Source organism: Dinoponera quadriceps, unplaced genomic scaffold, assembly GCF_001313825.1.
Source record: "Dinoponera quadriceps isolate SergipeBrazil2010 unplaced genomic scaffold, ASM131382v1 scaffold777, whole genome shotgun sequence".
NCBI classification, from domain to species: Eukaryota; Metazoa; Arthropoda; class Insecta; order Hymenoptera; family Formicidae; genus Dinoponera; species Dinoponera quadriceps.
Genome location: NW_014555488.1, coordinates 688924 through 704945, shown reverse-complemented (window position 1 = coordinate 704945; position 16022 = coordinate 688924). Strand labels below are relative to the sequence as shown.

Sequence of the window (16022 nt, the reverse complement as noted above, 5' to 3'; positions counted from 1 at the left end):
AAATATAGTTGAAGTTGTTTTCTTTTCAACGTTGTCTCGTTTTATTTCCCCGCGCGAGCGTAACAGTATATTAAATATATAACGATTGTGTATATTGTATACATATAATATGCAGTCACAAAATCGTGTATTGAATGTACAAGATTTTGAAACATTTTGTCATAACACAGATTCTCATCTATGGTACAATTTACAATTTTACATTATGCACTATTACCTTAAAACAAATTACATAATAATAATAAATTGTTTTTTATATTAAAACTCCTGACTACTTGCTACGACTGTCAATAATAATAATGGTTTAATGACGTCAGAAACGCAGGGAAAATACATACTAAGAATTATACATTCATATAAAAAAATATATCGAAAAAATGACACTTGTGATTTAGTATACTTGCAAAATTGTTGGAATTTTCCTTTTATTTATTGAATAAAGATGGTTGTAGCGAAGGACTAGGAGCTTTGTTAATTTCTACTTAACATGATTTTTTTAGAGAGGAATTCATTAAGGATCCTGTTAAACCGATACTTTGATTACATGGATTAATTAGCATGTTTATTCAAAAATGCTGTTACACTCCTTAGACACTGTTCATAGGCTTTCTGAAATCCTGTATTACCACTGTCCTGTGTCAAGATAACGATGATATAATATTTTTATTTTGTTTAACTCTATGCATATTTAGAAGTTACACGTACATAATAGGGGTCTCGTATTATAACTTCTCCACTTGGATCATAACTTCCTAAGAGCTCTACTTTTGCTCGACATGCTCTTGGCTTCAAATTATTTAATTCTATCATGTTGTCATTATCCATGCCAAATATCCAATCAAAATTTTCAAAATCATTTTGTTTAATCTGCATATAAGTAGACAATAAATATAAATACAGGATGTCCCATGAGAAAATCGACAAACTTCTAGAATGTGTTATTAACTGCTATCAAATGAATATTGTTCTTCTTATCGTATTACTTCAAGATGTTCATTTTTTGTCTTCAAACATACTGCTATTCATTGTACCATAGAATCTTTCAATTTACTTTTTTAAACTTCTATCAATTAACTGTTGACAGGTCAACAATGAAACCAAATTATCTTATAATGTATCTGAATTTTTTGCTTAGAGTAGCCTCTAAAACATATTCTAGAAATTAGTCAGCTTACTCGTGGAATATCCTGTATTTTCAACAACTTATAACAATTAATAATTCACATAATTAAAACATTTATATGATTGTAGCTAAGCAGCTTACTGGACGTGCTCTGTGAGAATAATTAGTGATTCCGTTTTCCTTTAAAGTACTCAGAGCTCTATGATCTGGCTTTTTACCAGTATGATATCCTATTAGCGCAGCACTTTCAACTTCCCAATGATTTCTCAAGCCTCTCTTGCCTATTTCGCTGTCGAATACAGCCTCTGCTATTGGCGATCGACAAATATTGCCTGCAAATCAGATGCACGAGTAATTAATATTTACAACAGCACATTTTCATTATAACTTTATTTTTAATTTTATGTTTACTTATTGTATAACATCTTTACCTAAACAAATCATAAGTACTCTTTTTTTCTGCGACATCCTGAGACAAATTAACACTTCTATTTACAGATAAAATTTATTTCGAAAATACGTACTGAAAATTTATATTGTACATTAATTATGCGTAATTATAAAATAGGAAACAGGCAATTCTGAAGGGATTCAATTTAAATAAACTTGCACAGAACATGTACGAAACGTGTTTCGAAGCTCACCGAAAAGAAAGTGCTGTAATTTCTTCTCTGATCAAAAAAATTCTTTCAGACGTTGAAGCAAAATTTACAAATCAAAAAAGGTCACCTCAGCTATTGTGTCACATTACTCGGAAGTAAAACTTATCGATCCTGACGTTGAGTCGTATTACGCGGAGGGAGATTTCCAACTATATATAGTTGTGGAGGGCAGGATAGCCTATGGCCACCGCGCGTGCAGAAGGAGAGGAAGGTCTCGAGTACGGGTAGCCCTGTGGATGTGCGCTAATAAAGCGGAGTCCTTATGACTGCTCACACGCAGCTGTATTTTCTGGCTAAGTACAAACTCGCAAACGTAATAAAGGAAAACGATGAGCTAAAAGCTAAGGAAAGCGGCGTAGAACAAAATGGTCGCGACGCGGCACGAAATGGGCGCGACGCAAAACACTGTGCTCGCAAGAGAACAAAATGGCCGCAACGCAAAACGAAATGGGTGCGACGCGCAACGAAATGGTCGTGAGAGAACAAAAATGACCGCAGCGTGGGACACAGAAATCGGAACGCTATTTACAATATGAGCTCGGCTCGCTAGGACGTGGAGCCGGCTCCTTCTCTCACGCGGGGAGAGATACGAGACGCAAGCTCAAGGCGTCGCGACGGCGATTGGCGGCGAGCGGTGTCGCGAGGGCCGGAACACAGGCACTGATACGCGTTGGTTCGTAATGTCGAAAACGGAACGCACAAGGGTGAACAACTAGGGAACACTCATGAGCACATCCGTGTTGTCCGGAGTCCGAGAAGGAAGAGAGCGAGTCAGGGTCCTGGCACGATCGCCGGGACGTTTCGAAACAAAACACGATCGCGCCACAGAACACGTGATTGGCCGGCGGGGTCGCGTGACCACCTCGTGATTCCGGCGGTGCGCGCGAAGCGGGGTGGCGCAGAAGCCGGTCAAAAGACCGGGCGCGGTTGCAGAACTTGCTTCCTCAAACGTGAGGCCGCTTTGGGCGGTTGCGCCGCCGGTGGCGGCGGACGAGACTCGACCGCCACATAGTGAAGCAGTTGGCAGTTCTGACGAGATCCTAGGGACTTAAATATCACGTCAGATCGGCTGCTGTTTCCTTTCCAGTTTGTAACGTTGTGTCGCTTGCACCGTGAAACACGTGGTTACGAACGCAATTATCGAATTTAAGGCGAAATATTCGGCGAGTCACGTAAGTATTCCCGTCAATCCGTTCGCTATCACGCGGCTTTCGTTTGTCTGCAAAAAGCCAACATTAATTCGACCGGAGGTAGACGATATGTGCGCACATCTGAGCGGCATGCCATGGCTTCGGTCGCGATATCACCCATCGTATTTCGAGAATGCATCGAGAGTACACGGTACTCACGGCTCGTCTCCCAACAATTTTTCCTCCGTTGTCTCGCTATTCGCACCAATAAAGTTCGCCTAACGAACTGAAAAATTACGCTACTTGAGGTATCTTATTCTCTCTCTCTTTCTTTTTTTTTTAACAGTACTTAAGTATCAACGCTATGCTGCATAATTGCATAATGTTGCATATGTGTTGATTTTCATTTTATCGAACTTCACTCTACAATCGCATATATGAAAGTTTCTTTTATCGGATGTAGCTTATGAAGATGCTTTAAGCGTCATTTTTAAGAGTAATTTATTTTGCAGAATGCCACTTGCAAGGGACTTTTTGCACCCCAGTCCGATCGAGGAGAAGAGGAAGCACAAGCTGAAGAGGCTCGTGCAAAAGCCAAATAGTTACTTTATGGATGTCAAGTGCCCCGGGTGCTATGCCATAAAAACCATCTTTTCACACGCGCAGAGGCCAGTGGAATGTGATGGATGCAGAACGATACTGTGTACACCAACAGGCGGTAAAGCAAGGCTAACGGAAGGCTGCTCCTTTAGAAGAAAGGTGCAATGTTAATTTCGCTCGTTGTACACCTCACTTTATATAAATAAAACTATTATGTCGTACATTTTACAGTATCATTTAGCTATTTATATGTGACCTACCTACTGTATATCCTACGTGGAATTACGTTGTGAAAAATTTCGAGAGAATTGACGATAGATATTTTCTCTAAACTTTTTTCAAATTTTATGTACATTTCTACATAATTCTTAAGTAAGCAGTATATTGGTTAAAAAGTTTTCCTTATGTAGAACTAAGTAATTTTAGTAAGGCTTCAAATCAAATTTCCAGAATTTTTAATGTATTACAAAGTTTTTGTTAGAAAAAATTATTGTACCTAACAAGAATAAGTTTATATTAATGTTTAGACAACGATACATTTGTATATGTATGTAAGAGCATACATATTCTGTAAAGATAAATATAAAAATCTCTTTTGCTTTTAGGAGATTAAAAAAAAAAAACATGCAAATAAAACCGTACAAGTGATCATAAATTTTTATTTCCATACACGTCCGTGATTTCTTTTGTTTTATAATAAATTCGGTAATCCGTAACAGAGATCTATGGTATTGATTTCCAAGATATATTTGAGTCTCATGCACAATATGGATGTAACATAGATAGTTTCTATAAATAGGCTGTTGCACATGCTCACTTATATAATGTCTTTTATAATCCGCAATATCCTAATTATTAAGGAAACGAAAAACTTAAGAATGCAAAATCGCATTGTACGCTTGGAATACTCCAGGGGCGACTTCTACGGACCGAGATTTCAAGGATAACTGCAACGAGAAGAGGAGAAGAATTATAACACGAGAGACGAAGCCTCTAAGATAAAAATACGTCATAATACGAAGAATAAGCATTGGAAACGTACTGTGACATCGGGATTGCCCGGTTGGATTTTCAGCTCATTCAGCACCCAGACGTTGTTTGTCAGTTTAAGCGATTGATAAAGCATATCCTGCCCCTCCACGTTCCTCTTGGCGATAGTGAAGACGTTATTCTGTTGCATTTTTTGCACAACTTGGTCGGCGGTCAGCATCACTCCGTTTAACGTATATTGCACCTTTAAGGGAAAATGTTGATCGTCGAGTTCTAATTAGTCCGTCGATTAATAATAGAAAAGGAGAGAGAAAACCTGGAGAACAGTACCTCGTTCTGTGCGGGTATATCCTTCCAGGTCGAAAGGAATACCCTCTTATCCAGCTGTCCGTCCTCGGTGAAGTATACGTTCATCGGCACGATGCAGGCGAAGTAGAAAACATCGATGTTATTCTTGATCGCGACCTGGAGATTGTTCAAAGGCTCCATACGCTGCACCGCACCCGCGGTGGATAATACAACATTCGTTTCTATACTGGCGCCAGGACTCAAAGGAGCTGGTACTTGCAACGGGGACGCGGGCGTCAGTCCGAAGCTGTTTTTGTTGAGCTGTATCGCGAAGCCTCCCATCGGCTGCATCGCTTTGTTCGTGAAAGTCATGTCCATGCTGATTTGTCCGTTCCTGTTGTCGACAAGAGACGTGACTTCATGATGTAATCATTTTCAAAGCGGAAAACGCGCGTTCTTTATAACACCAAACGATATATTAGATTTATTATCTGTTTCTGAATTAAGGCTGCATTTGAACTTCGTTCCTTTTTCCTTCAATGTGAAGTTACGCTTGTCTCTAATGATAAAAAGTGCAACCTAGTTCAGAAACAGAAAACAGACCTATTGACATTTACGTTATGGAAAAAACGGACATTGGTCCGTTTTTTCTTTTGAGTTACAGACACGTCATATATATACTCTTGCGTAGTGCTCTGTATTAATTACTTTCTTGTAAATGTGCCCCAGATGTCGAAGCCTTTGCCTTTTTCGGCTGGTAGCCAATTGACCTTGGGAGGTATATAAGCCGTGGGACCTTGACTGAAGCCAAATATGTCGCCGAGCAGACCCGTCGTACTCTGGGAAACGACCGGTGCTGCACTCGTGTTGTCGGTGTTGCTCAAAATTCCATCCAAACCGCCGCCCAGAAGGTCAAGTCCCAACCCTGCGGACTGAGGCGGGGGCGCCGGTTGGACTATCGTCGGTCCACCTGGAATGTACAGATGACACATTTCATCGATTTAATTGAAATTCTCTTGCGACCAGGACACTGAAACAAAAAGAAACCATAAGTACTCGCGATTCCTACGCAGCGGGGAAAGAAAGTACTCTTTAGAATAAGGGCATTTAAGGGAACTGTGAGCAAAGTCCAAAGGACATTCCATGCTCTTCGATATTTTTCCTTGACCTTTCCTTGAGGTTTTCCCTGGCCAATTTTAAAATTTCCATAACTCTTTCCGGTTTCCTAGGTCTTGTAACTATTTGATTATCGTCGAACGACGAGTTACGTAAATTGGAAATTGATGTGTTAACGAGTCTCGTTGTTGCACATCGATCAGTTTAATCCGAGCTAAATGAAGATTAGTTTTATTTAGTGTTCCCTCTCACTCACCGATATCCATGCTAAGTAAATCGCCAATGAGGGAGTCCTGGGCGGGTATGACCTGTGCATGCGGTTGTTGTGCGGCACGTTGGCCCGAGTCCTCGTTCGAATTGCTCCTAGCCGGCAAAGACTTCCTGGCGCCTGCGGCTCGGCCCTCCACGAAAGCCGTGGGGGGTTTGTGATACACGGACGCCAAACTCGAGATATGGCAGATCAACTCGTCCAGCAACGTCGGCTCCAGCAGATCTGTTTCTTCCGAGATCAACGGCTTCTCTGCGAGCACGACTTCTTTAGCCGCCGCCGGGTCGGTGCTGAGCAGCCGCCAATAGATGAATCCGCGGTCTCGCAGGTCGGGATTGTCAGAGTCCTGTGTGGCCAAGCTCAGCACTTGCTGCACCAACTCCTGCGTGTCTGTGGGCCTTTTGAGGAACAGCTTCACGATCGCCGTGAGCAGCTGCAGCTGCACCTGCGTGTTCTCGTCGTGGAATCCCTCCAGGAAACTCTCCAGCAACTCGTCCGCGTTGTCGATGCGCTCGGCGTATTCCCCGATGATCCAGATCATGGAAGCGCGCGCTTCCGGCTCGTCGAGCGTGTCGAGATTCTCGCACAACGTGGAGATGATGCTCTCGTACTTGTTCGGGTACTTGCGGAAGATGTCTTTGATCACCACGATTGCTTCTTGGACGACATAGTTCACCTGCGAAAATCGCGCGATCATTGTTACCTCGCGGATGGTTTGACAATGCTGAAGGAGACACAGGGTGGATCAAGCGGGTCACCGAGAGCGCGTCTATAGTTTTTGACAGTGTTTAGCTTAGAAGCACTCTGCATACGCGTGATTTCTGAACTTTCCCCGAGTGACGTTACCTTGGTTTGTATCAGATCCAACAACGTGGAGACGCAACGCTCCGCGGACGGTTCCACCTTGATGGCGCAGCGGCCGATGGCCCTGACGGCTTTTCTCACGAAATCCACGTCGACCTCCGTGGCGTATTCCTTCAACTCCGAGAGAACTTGCGCGATGTTGGCTTGCGAGGCTAAGCGGATCATAATGTCTAGTTTCTCCAGTTTCACGTATATGGGGTCGTTGTATTTGACGAAGAATACTTTCATCTCGTGCTTCAGAATGTCCGGTCGTTTCTGCACGATCAGATTGATGTTCCTCAACGCGACGTACTGTACCTCCGGCTCGGAGCTCAATAGTGTGACGAGAGGCGGCGCCAATTTCTTCGTAAGCGTGCCCACAAAGTCCGATTCAGACTGGAGCATCTCCATCAGTTTCATCAACACCTACAGTAACGATGAGCAAGTCGCCGTTAATATAAAAGCATTTAAATGCGCCATATACAAGACCGAGAGAGAACTCGACAGTCAATCCGAAGGATCCGGGAGAAGAGAAGTCAGTAGAAATTCGTTGCCTTTCATTTTCACCATTCTTCGTCTTCCAGATCCTTCGCTCATTCATGATACACCTACTTTGACAGCGGAGAGAACGACTGCGGCGTTGGCATGTGCCAAGCGCGGGGTGATCCGTTCGCAAATGCTCTGCGCCTCGCGATCGTCCTTGGGCGAGTAATTTGCCAATGAGTCCAGGATGAAAACCTGACCCCATTCGGTGCACTCGTTGAGTGCCGTCAGCAATTTGTTGATGGTCTGTGCGTTCATCTCCACCAATGGTTGGCCACTTGGACTGGCCTCGTTGATCTCCGACAATGCAGCCACCGCGTTTGCGACAACCTGGCGACAATTGTCGTGCATTATCGTACTGCCCGCAAGGATATCTTCAAGCTATGGCGGTCTACTTCTTTGTGAGTGAAATTTTATCTACTCTTTTATGCATACTCGCATGCTTTCTTTGACTCAACACGTATGCCTAAAAGACGTCTTTACAACGTCTTAATGTTATCTGGGAATATTTTACAAAATACTAACATTTTTATATATTTTTTTATTAATATAGTGTCTCAGCATAAGGAGGATATTTAAATATCTCGGGGGGGGGGGGGACTTTGAGAGCACAATCGAAAATGACTATAAAAAAATGTTCTTCCGCAGCATTCTTTTTTCGAAACCACTCAAATTGTGCCACCACTCTAAATATGTTTCTCATAGTATTAAAAACAAAGGAGGCTTTTAAGGCCTCAATGCGTCATGATCAGCTCGTTGTTTGAAATTTGTGCGACTCTAAAAAAAGTTCATAGGTACCATAGGATTGCTATCGGACAGGAGATCCTTCAATTGATCCAGAAATCCCTGGTCCTCGACTAAGGCAGCGTTTATGTCATAAAGCTTAGCGACGCATACGGCTGCCGTCTTGCGTACATACGGGTCCTCATCCTTCAGGCACTTCCGCAGTGGCTCGCACAGATACTCAGTTATCTTGTCAACGCGTATACAGCCCATAGTACGAACTGCTAGCGCACGAATCAGCGGATTTGGATCCTCGCAGTCCTGCGCAAAAATCGGGCAAGCCAGGGATTCAAGTCTAGTCACAGTAGTGGCTATCTATCTCAACCCATGAATTTTAACAAAGTAGAAAGTGGTATGGTACCTTTGTTATCGGAGATGTCGCTAGCTCCTTTTGCGTGTCAGAACGAAAAAGGTCAAATTGGTCACCGTCACCATTTTGATTAAAGTGTTAAATACTATACTTATCAGCCATTTAAAGTAACGCAAATCAAGAACTGATTATTTTTTAAAGAGCACGAGGTATATTCTTTGCAAGTCTCCTCTCTCCCTATCCTTCTCTGTTCGTTTTACTTCTTCACATATGAATGATTACTCGTGTATTATTTTGCAAATGATGCATTAAATCGCAAAGTGTTACACCAACATTGGCGCCATGCAAATAAAGATAATTTAGACGATACTTTGCCCAACATAAAGGGAGAGAAAGAGAGAGAGAGAGAGAGAGAGAGAGAGAGAGAGAGAGAGAGAAAAGAGCATATTTACAAATACTTAGATAAATCGCATTATATGTTTTTTGTAAACACGAATTACATTCATCAGATACACTAAAATTTTGAGTAGTTAGGACAAATTGCGTGCAATTAGCAAATATGACCACCAATTTGTACAAGCACCAATTTGTAAGGCAATGTCATATATATGAAATAAAACATTGAAGAGGAATCACATTTTTCATGCTGCTGCACATTAGAGATCTGCGAATAAAAAGAACTAACGTTTGAATCTAACTCTTCGAATCGAGCAATCGGTATCGCAACTGGAATTAACAGAGAGAGAAAAAAATAATCAGTTTAATATGTACTCATGATATAAAAGACATATATATATATATATAGCATCGTGAGAATAAATATACAATCTGCTGAAAACGTTTCGAGTTGTTGTAGATTAAAATCTGCTCTTTCGGAAGAAATTCACGTGTTCGGAGAAACAGGACGACGTATCAGTGCATTAGCGTGTGGAGAGTAACATATGTATGAGACTTTAAATTATTCCATATCAATCCCGGTACTCTAATTATTATATATGAATACACAGATTCATTCTCCTATTGATATAATGTAGTATATACCTATCGGAGTACATCTTCTGGAATTTGGTTTTCTAACGACAACAGGAGTGAGAAGAAAAAAGATACTTCTTGATAATGCTATGTATCTTTAATTCGATTGTCCAGACAATAACATAAGAGTCAATTGTCAAAGGTATACAATTGAAGCAACCAAAGTCCAGACCCGTGCCCTTTGAAAAATAAACAATTCAGTCGCAAAGAATGAAAAGGTACATTCCGTCCCATAACGCAGACAGCTCTGTGCAAACTGTAATTTGCAAAGCACAGTCTGTAGACTGAGTGGCGAGGCACGCTGTAAAAATGAATACAGCGAGGATACCCGATAAGGAGAGGGATGATATATTTACAACCCGACTGTAATCACCGGGAACAACGACGACACGGACAATTTTTCAGCTTGCCTCATTACAGACAGACTCTGAACATCATCCAAGTGTCATTAAGAAATATATACGTAGAGGGTAAAAGTGCGTTATATAATATAAAATCAGTGATGACGAATTGATGATGAGTTTCTAAGCTACGTTACCTTGACGAACGTGTTGACCGCCATGATGGCCATATCTGGTTGGCTCTTAGCATAGTTCATCAGGTATAGGTACACCAGCTTTTTCAGCTCCAAATTGTCGGTTTGCATGCAGTTCACTACATCTGGGAACAGTGCGGACACGTCTTTTCCCACTGTCATGGAAGCAATGACCTGAACAGACAATTAATGATATATTTGCATTATTGAATGGTACATAACATAGCACACGTGATGAGGAAGAATGCAATACACTAAACAAATGCACTAAACAGAGTTTTGTTATTGCTTTAATCTGCTTTAAAGTGACAGAAATAAACGATAAAAGTCCAAACAACACTCAATCAAGTTTTCATATTTAATACACTTTTAGTCAGAACAGAAATGTGCCAGATTTGAGGGATAAGAAGGTTCACAAAAATTATTCTAATAGCTTCTTTTTTTACAGGTTGCTAGTTCAACCAATTATTGCAACAAACAGTTCGCAAATATCACATAGAATAAACACTATTGCAGAGAGATATGATTTTGAAGTCATATGATCCAAATCTTTTCATTACAGATTTTGTAATTTACCTTGATAATTCCAAATACATTACCTTTTTTGACCAATATAAGTGCTGCATGAAATTACTGACCTCTTACAATATATCATAGCCTTACTATTAATGCAAAAGTTATAATTATCCCTGAAAACTTAACTACTTAAAGATCAACATAGACAAACCATCGTTACCTTCTTCACAGCTTCCTTCTTCTTTTCTTTTTTCTCATTATTCAGTTCTGACTTAAGTTCAAATATCTCTCCCTTCTTGGTAGTGGTGAAATACTTTGAATCAGTCATCTTGTCTGCAGTGACACATAATAAAAAATTACATCATTTTTCTTGTTCACAATATAAGACCATATATATATATNATATATATATATATATATATATATATATATATATATATCATAGAACCATCACTGCTTTCATCCATGGATTCTTCTATCAATCTAACATTACTTTTTTTTCAACAAAAATGTTGCAATCTCAATAGTATCGAACTATAAGCAATTTCAACCAAATCTATTTATTTAACAATTAACGATCGACAGTTACAATTTCATTCTGAAAATTAAATACAGTCCAATCATCAAGGTATTTGACACTAGCAAAGTAGTGAAAAAAACAGAACATTCAGTTGAGACGTTCGCAGAAATGAAAACCACATTGATCAACGAATCCGCGTACGAGAGGGGCGGTGATAGTTCCGAGGCGCCCGCACGTAAGGGTCTGCAGGAAAATTAAATAAGATTCCGCTATATATATATATAGTGAACCGAGACTGGATCAATGTCCAGAATCTATGGTGCCGTAGCGCTAACTCTCGCCGACGAAGTTGCATATCGACTCGAGTATCAAGCTATAATTAACGCGAAGCTGATTGAAACAACGCGCGAGAGACGTTGGACATACACGAAGGGGCGATAAGAAGGTACGAGAATGCGAGACGCCGATAGAACGTAATAAAAGTGTGAAACATTACGGAGCATCTCAAACGGTTGCATCTGGAACGGCCGCTGCAACTGCTCGTTCGAGGCTTATTAATTACCTGTCTATTTAATTGCAACGAGCGGCGAGGGGCGAAGGGGCGGCGGCCGAAACCGATCGAACGTTATCCGCAGCAGCCACGAAAACCGAAACGAAAACGCCCTCCACCACTGACACTTATATTCTACAAACTAGGCGAATACGTGTATATCACACGAAGCGTATGACACTTGGCATGTTATCGGAGGCCCGGTGCACATGTCGGAATAATGCGGGATTCACACTGTTTTGATAATGCAATAGACGATTACGGCACGACGTTTCAACGTCCAATAGAAGAATAGGTTTTCTGGTAACGAGACATTAGATGAAGTTCTCACCAATGAATTCGTTCAGGGCGCGTTCCAAAACCCCACTCGATTGGTAGAGTGGCGTTTAATTGACCAATCAGGACAAAAAGAACAAACATTTCTTTATCATGCTTGATAAATTATAATAAATGCCATTCTACTTTAGAGTGTATTTCCGAAAGCAATTCCAAAGGCGATAATCATTCAACGATTGCACAACCGTATTTTCTAAACGTACTCAATGAATGATAATTGATCTGTTCTTTACAGCTACACCGCCGAACTGGTGCAATAAGTTGAAGTGAGAAAACATGTACTTGTCTCACTTCAACTTATGGAACTAGTTCAGCAGTGCAGCTATAAAGAACAGACCAAATAACATTGGCCGCGTTCGGAACGTTTATTTCACAACCGTTGGAAGTTTCCAGTGCTGAGATTGGAGTATCCCCGTAGGTATAAAAGAATAATCCAATCTTCGTTATCGTCAACTTCTTTCTGATCTCTCGTTAGTTCGCGCGCGTTTGGAGTCGCTAGTGAAGTGTTGTTGCGTCCATCGTAACTGTTGAAAGATCTCAAAAATATAAACAAACTCGTGTGTCAGACAAGATTTTATGAGCGTTCACAAACGCCGGTGAATGAATAATTTTGGTCCTCAGGTAAAGTTGAGTACGTCTGTGGGTGCTTGACGCGACTCTCGTTATGAAATAACAGATCTTTTATGACACATAGGTTTTCATCTACTTCTTTATCGCCACGTTATCACACATCCAATTTATTTTTACGATTGTCGCAATTTAGATGCACAGCTCTCCTTTACGCACCTTCGCGAACGTCGCAGATTCCCACAGACTGATTTTCCTCCTCCTCTGCTCCAAGTTGCAGCGAGACTAACCTCAAAAATGGCATTACGCACGTACGGTGACAAACCCATAAGTTTCCAAGTGGAGGAGAATGGGGAGTACTATTGCATCGGATCGGAGGTCGGGAATTACCTGCGTCTGTTTCGCGGCTCTCTTTACAAACGGTATCCTGGCATGTTCAGGAGATCCATAACCAATGATGAACGCAAGAAGCTCGTGGAACTCGGATTGAGTCAGCATGTGCTCGCATCCAGCGTTTCACTCTTGAGAGCTAGCGAAGTGGAGGATATCATCGAGGGCAATGATGACAAATACAAAGCTGTGTCTGTACACTCGACCGAGCCACCAGCACCTAGGGAAGGCAAAACCAAAAAGTCTATGGCCTGGGTACCTAGTCTGCCAAATAGTTCACACCTGGATGCAGTTCCTCAAGCTACACCAATAAATCGCAATAGAGTACACAATAAGAAAGTTAGAACCTTCCCATTATGGTAAGAACGAAGTTATAGAGCAAATCATTATCCTTTGAATCCTCCTTTGAAGCTTCTGTATCTCTCCTTTATCCTTTATTCTTATCTTTGTTTATTATTCCTATAAATAAATAAACCTAAAATTCTAATTTTTTATTCTTGTATCCGTTACAGTTTCGATGACACAGATCCATCAGCAAACTTAGAAAATGCCGCGCAACAAGAGATGCTTGTCCCGATACGTTTAGATATGGAAATTGAAGGCCAGAAATTGAGGGATACCTTCACGTGGAATAAAAATGGTAAATTCCTTTGTATCTTAAATGACAACAAAAGTCTTTGGCTATCAAATTATAGCTATAAAATGAGATATCTTTCTTTTTCTACAGAGAGTCTCATAACGCCTGAACAATTTGCCGAAGTATTGTGTGACGATTTAGACTTAAATCCATTAACGTTCGTTCCTGCGATCGCACAGGCGATAAGGCAGCAAATAGAAGCATTCCCTCAGGAAACAATACTGGAGGATCAGTGCGATCAACGGGTAATAATCAAGTTAAACATACACGTGGGTAACACGTCGTTAGTGGACCAAGTGGAATGGGACATGTCCGAGAAAGAGAACAATCCGGAGAAGTTCGCGATGAAGCTCTGCGCGGAACTCGGCCTCGGCGGAGAATTCGTCACTGCCATCGCTTATAGGTAAAACAACGAACATGTCTCTCTGCGTCTCACATGATGTTACTTCATACAAAAAGTATGTAAATACAATTATCACATAATCGTGAAGGCGACGCAAGTTGTTTCTTTTATTGCCTTAATTAGCAAAGTGGTAAGTTTACTAAAGAAACGAGCTATTAGATGGTAATTACACTGGCACGTATGAATATTTTATTAGTTTATTATACAGGGTGTCCCAAAATAAAGGGAAGCGCAGAATACCTAAATATCTTGGGGGCCTGAATATGGAGATCTTGACAAAGATGGAAAAAATGACCGTAAAAAATTTTTCTCCCACGGCATTCCTTTTTTAAAACCATTCAAATTGTGCTCTAAACATTTCTCATATCATTGAAAGAAGATATTTAGGCATTTTCCTCATGCTGAGGCATATTTAAGGTTCTTTTCGTATCTTGATACGATCCAAGTGCATTTGCAGCGTACGTGGACAATTGTCGTGGCATCAGAGAACATATGCGTTTTCTGAGGCGCCGCTACCCACAGTAGAAGTTCCCTTCAGACCTCCGTCGGAGGCGGATCAATGGGCACCGTTCCTGGAAACGTTGACGGACGCGGAAATGGAGAAGAAGATACGCGATCAAGATCGAAATACCCGGTAAGATGTATGGAATACGCTGCATTTTTTGTCAATCTCTCTTACATAGCCGATCTGTTAATTACTCTCGCTCTTTTTTATTTCAGACGCATGCGACGTTTAGCGAACACAACTCCTGGCTGGTAGATAAAATCAGGCAACAGTTCGATATGTAAAACTAGAAGAGTAACTCTATGTACGATCCAATGTGTTTTTCAATCGATGACATCTTTTAATTTTTAGTATATATATGTTCTATGATATAAGATTTATATATATATATATATATATAACTAACAAAAAGAGAGAGAGAGAGAGAGAGAAGAAAAAGAAGAAGAAAGAAAGAAAGAAACACTTTTTTACTTCGATACATCTTTGATTATAGGATATGAAATATAGGAAACCAAGTATTTTTAAAAATAATAGTTACATGGCTACATTCAAAGGAAAAATTTAATCCTGCTGTTCTGCTCGGATTTATTTGACCCGAAATCATTTTTATTTCTCTATTAGATTTTTATATGATTTGAGTGAACGTTTTGGCATTTCACGGTTTTATCTCATAATTAAAGAACATTAAATTGAAACTAAGCTATGAAACAAAGTCATGAGATACCAGAACGTTCACTCACCATGTGAAGATGTGACAGGGAAATAAAAATGATTTCAGATCAAATAGACCCGAATAGAACAGCAAAGTTAATTACGTTATGATCGATTACTGTTCATGTTTATCGTACACGGGTTATCGCGAATTCAACGAGCGACTTTACACTTGTAATCTTTAATTTACAATATATTTTTTCTTTTATGTTCACAGTTCAGTTCGTTTTTTCGGGATTCGGCCGTGTTCAGCATTATATAAAGTAAGAGCCAACTTTTTACGTTATCGATCAGTAAATACTTGGTGTTTCCTATCTCGTGTGTGTGTGTGTGTGTGTGTGTGTGTGTGTGTGTGTGTGTGTGTGTGTGTGTGTGTGTGTGTGTGTGTGTGTGTGTGTGTGTGTGTGTGTGTGTGTGTGTGTGTGTGTGTGTGTGTGTGTGTGTGTGTGTGTGTGTGTGTGTGTGTGTGTGTGTGTGTGTGTGTGTGTGTGTGTGTGTGTGTGTGTGTGTGTGTGTGTGTGTGTGTGTGTGTGTGTGTGTGTGTGTGTGTGTGTGTGTGTGTGTGTGTGTGTGTGTGTGTGTGTGTGTGTGTGTGTGTGTGTGTGTGTGTGTGTGTGTGTGTGTGTGTGTGTGTGTGTGTGTGTGTGTGTGTGTGTGTGTGTGT

The 16022-nt window shown here is 40.8% G+C and overlaps 4 protein-coding genes across 17 annotated transcripts; 2 read left to right on the top strand and 2 right to left on the bottom strand.

Moving 5' to 3' along the window:
• Window positions 1-535: 535 nt before the first annotated feature.
• Window positions 536-2590, bottom strand: LOC106744399 (low molecular weight phosphotyrosine protein phosphatase-like). Of its 4 annotated transcripts, none has more exons than XM_014619146.1 (6): window positions 2486-2590; window positions 1768-2015; window positions 1555-1646; window positions 1265-1455; window positions 706-867; window positions 536-633 (listed from the first exon to the last, which is right to left on the bottom strand). In XM_014619146.1, the coding sequence occupies exons 3-6, from the start codon at window positions 1589-1591 to the stop codon at window positions 550-552; spliced, it is 474 nt and encodes a 157-aa protein (XP_014474632.1). In that variant the 5' UTR covers window positions 1592-1646; window positions 1768-2015; window positions 2486-2590; the 3' UTR covers window positions 536-549. The 4 variants fall into 4 exon arrangements, with proteins under 4 accessions (XP_014474632.1, XP_014474631.1, XP_014474630.1 ...); XM_014619145.1 differs by having other exon boundaries at window positions 1768-2078; window positions 2315-2560; XM_014619144.1 differs by having other exon boundaries at window positions 2315-2560.
• A 259-nt stretch (window positions 2591-2849) lies between these two features.
• LOC106744400 (40S ribosomal protein S27) lies at window positions 2850-3748 on the top strand. The gene is made up of 2 exons (XM_014619149.1): window positions 2850-2957; window positions 3428-3748. The coding sequence occupies exon 2, from the start codon at window positions 3429-3431 to the stop codon at window positions 3684-3686; it is 258 nt and encodes an 85-aa protein (XP_014474635.1). The 5' UTR covers window positions 2850-2957; window position 3428; the 3' UTR covers window positions 3687-3748.
• A 498-nt stretch (window positions 3749-4246) lies between these two features.
• On the bottom strand, window positions 4247-12025 carry LOC106744391 (AP-1 complex subunit beta-1). Of its 4 annotated transcripts, none has more exons than XM_014619122.1 (12): window positions 11822-12025; window positions 10960-11072; window positions 10227-10397; window positions 8708-8734; window positions 8362-8607; window positions 7633-7893; window positions 7024-7446; window positions 6166-6853; window positions 5502-5763; window positions 4836-5187; window positions 4558-4749; window positions 4247-4462 (listed from the first exon to the last, which is right to left on the bottom strand). In XM_014619122.1, exons 2-12 carry the CDS (start codon window positions 11065-11067, stop codon window positions 4388-4390), a joined length of 2805 nt encoding a protein of 934 aa, XP_014474608.1. In that variant the 5' UTR covers window positions 11068-11072; window positions 11822-12025; the 3' UTR covers window positions 4247-4387. The 4 variants fall into 4 exon arrangements, with proteins under 4 accessions (XP_014474608.1, XP_014474607.1, XP_014474604.1 ...); XM_014619121.1 differs by having other exon boundaries at window positions 11756-11835; XM_014619118.1 differs by lacking the exon at window positions 11822-12025 and adding an exon at window positions 11461-11484.
• LOC106744395 (SWI/SNF-related matrix-associated actin-dependent regulator of chromatin subfamily B member 1) lies at window positions 11582-15723 on the top strand. 8 transcript variants are annotated; one of them, XM_014619138.1, is made up of 7 exons: window positions 12581-12766; window positions 12987-13090; window positions 13153-13461; window positions 13615-13742; window positions 13830-14142; window positions 14600-14776; window positions 14863-15723. In XM_014619138.1, the coding sequence occupies exons 2-7, from the start codon at window positions 13062-13064 to the stop codon at window positions 14900-14902; spliced, it is 996 nt and encodes a 331-aa protein (XP_014474624.1). In that variant the 5' UTR covers window positions 12581-12766; window positions 12987-13061; the 3' UTR covers window positions 14903-15723. The 8 variants fall into 8 exon arrangements, with proteins under 8 accessions (XP_014474622.1, XP_014474619.1, XP_014474621.1 ...); XM_014619137.1 differs by having other exon boundaries at window positions 12909-13090; XM_014619136.1 differs by lacking the exon at window positions 12581-12766 and adding an exon at window positions 11582-11704 and having other exon boundaries at window positions 12987-13461.
• The last annotated feature ends 299 nt before the right edge of the window (window positions 15724-16022 follow it).

Coding starts and splice junctions, on each gene's coding strand:
- LOC106744399 (XM_014619146.1), bottom strand. CDS start 1,591: ATGTCGCAGAAAAAAAGAGTACTTATGATTTGTTTAG. Junction 868..1,264: donor ATTCTCACAGAGCACGTCCA/GTAAGCTGCTTA, acceptor ACTTATATGCAG/ATTAAACAAAATGATTTTGA. Junction 634..705: donor TAATACGAGACCCCTATTAT/GTACGTGTAACT, acceptor ATCTTGACACAG/GACAGTGGTAATACAGGATT.
- LOC106744400 (XM_014619149.1), top strand. CDS start 3,429: ATGCCACTTGCAAGGGACTTTTTGCACCCCAGTCCGATCGAGGAGAAG.
- LOC106744391 (XM_014619121.1), bottom strand. CDS start 11,777: ATGCAACCGTTTGAGATGCTCC. Junction 8,735..10,226: donor CGGTCAACACGTTCGTCAAG/GTAACGTAGCTT, acceptor GACACGCAAAAG/GAGCTAGCGACATCTCCGAT. Junction 4,750..4,835: donor ATATACCCGCACAGAACGAG/GTACTGTTCTCC, acceptor TTTCCCTTAAAG/GTGCAATATACGTTAAACGG.
- LOC106744395 (XM_014619136.1), top strand. CDS start 13,010: ATGGCATTACGCACGTACGGTGACAAACCCATAAGTTTCCAAGTGGAG. Junction 13,462..13,614: donor GTTAGAACCTTCCCATTATG/GTAAGAACGAAG, acceptor TATCCGTTACAG/TTTCGATGACACAGATCCAT. Junction 13,743..13,829: donor CTTCACGTGGAATAAAAATG/GTAAATTCCTTT, acceptor CTTTTTCTACAG/AGAGTCTCATAACGCCTGAA.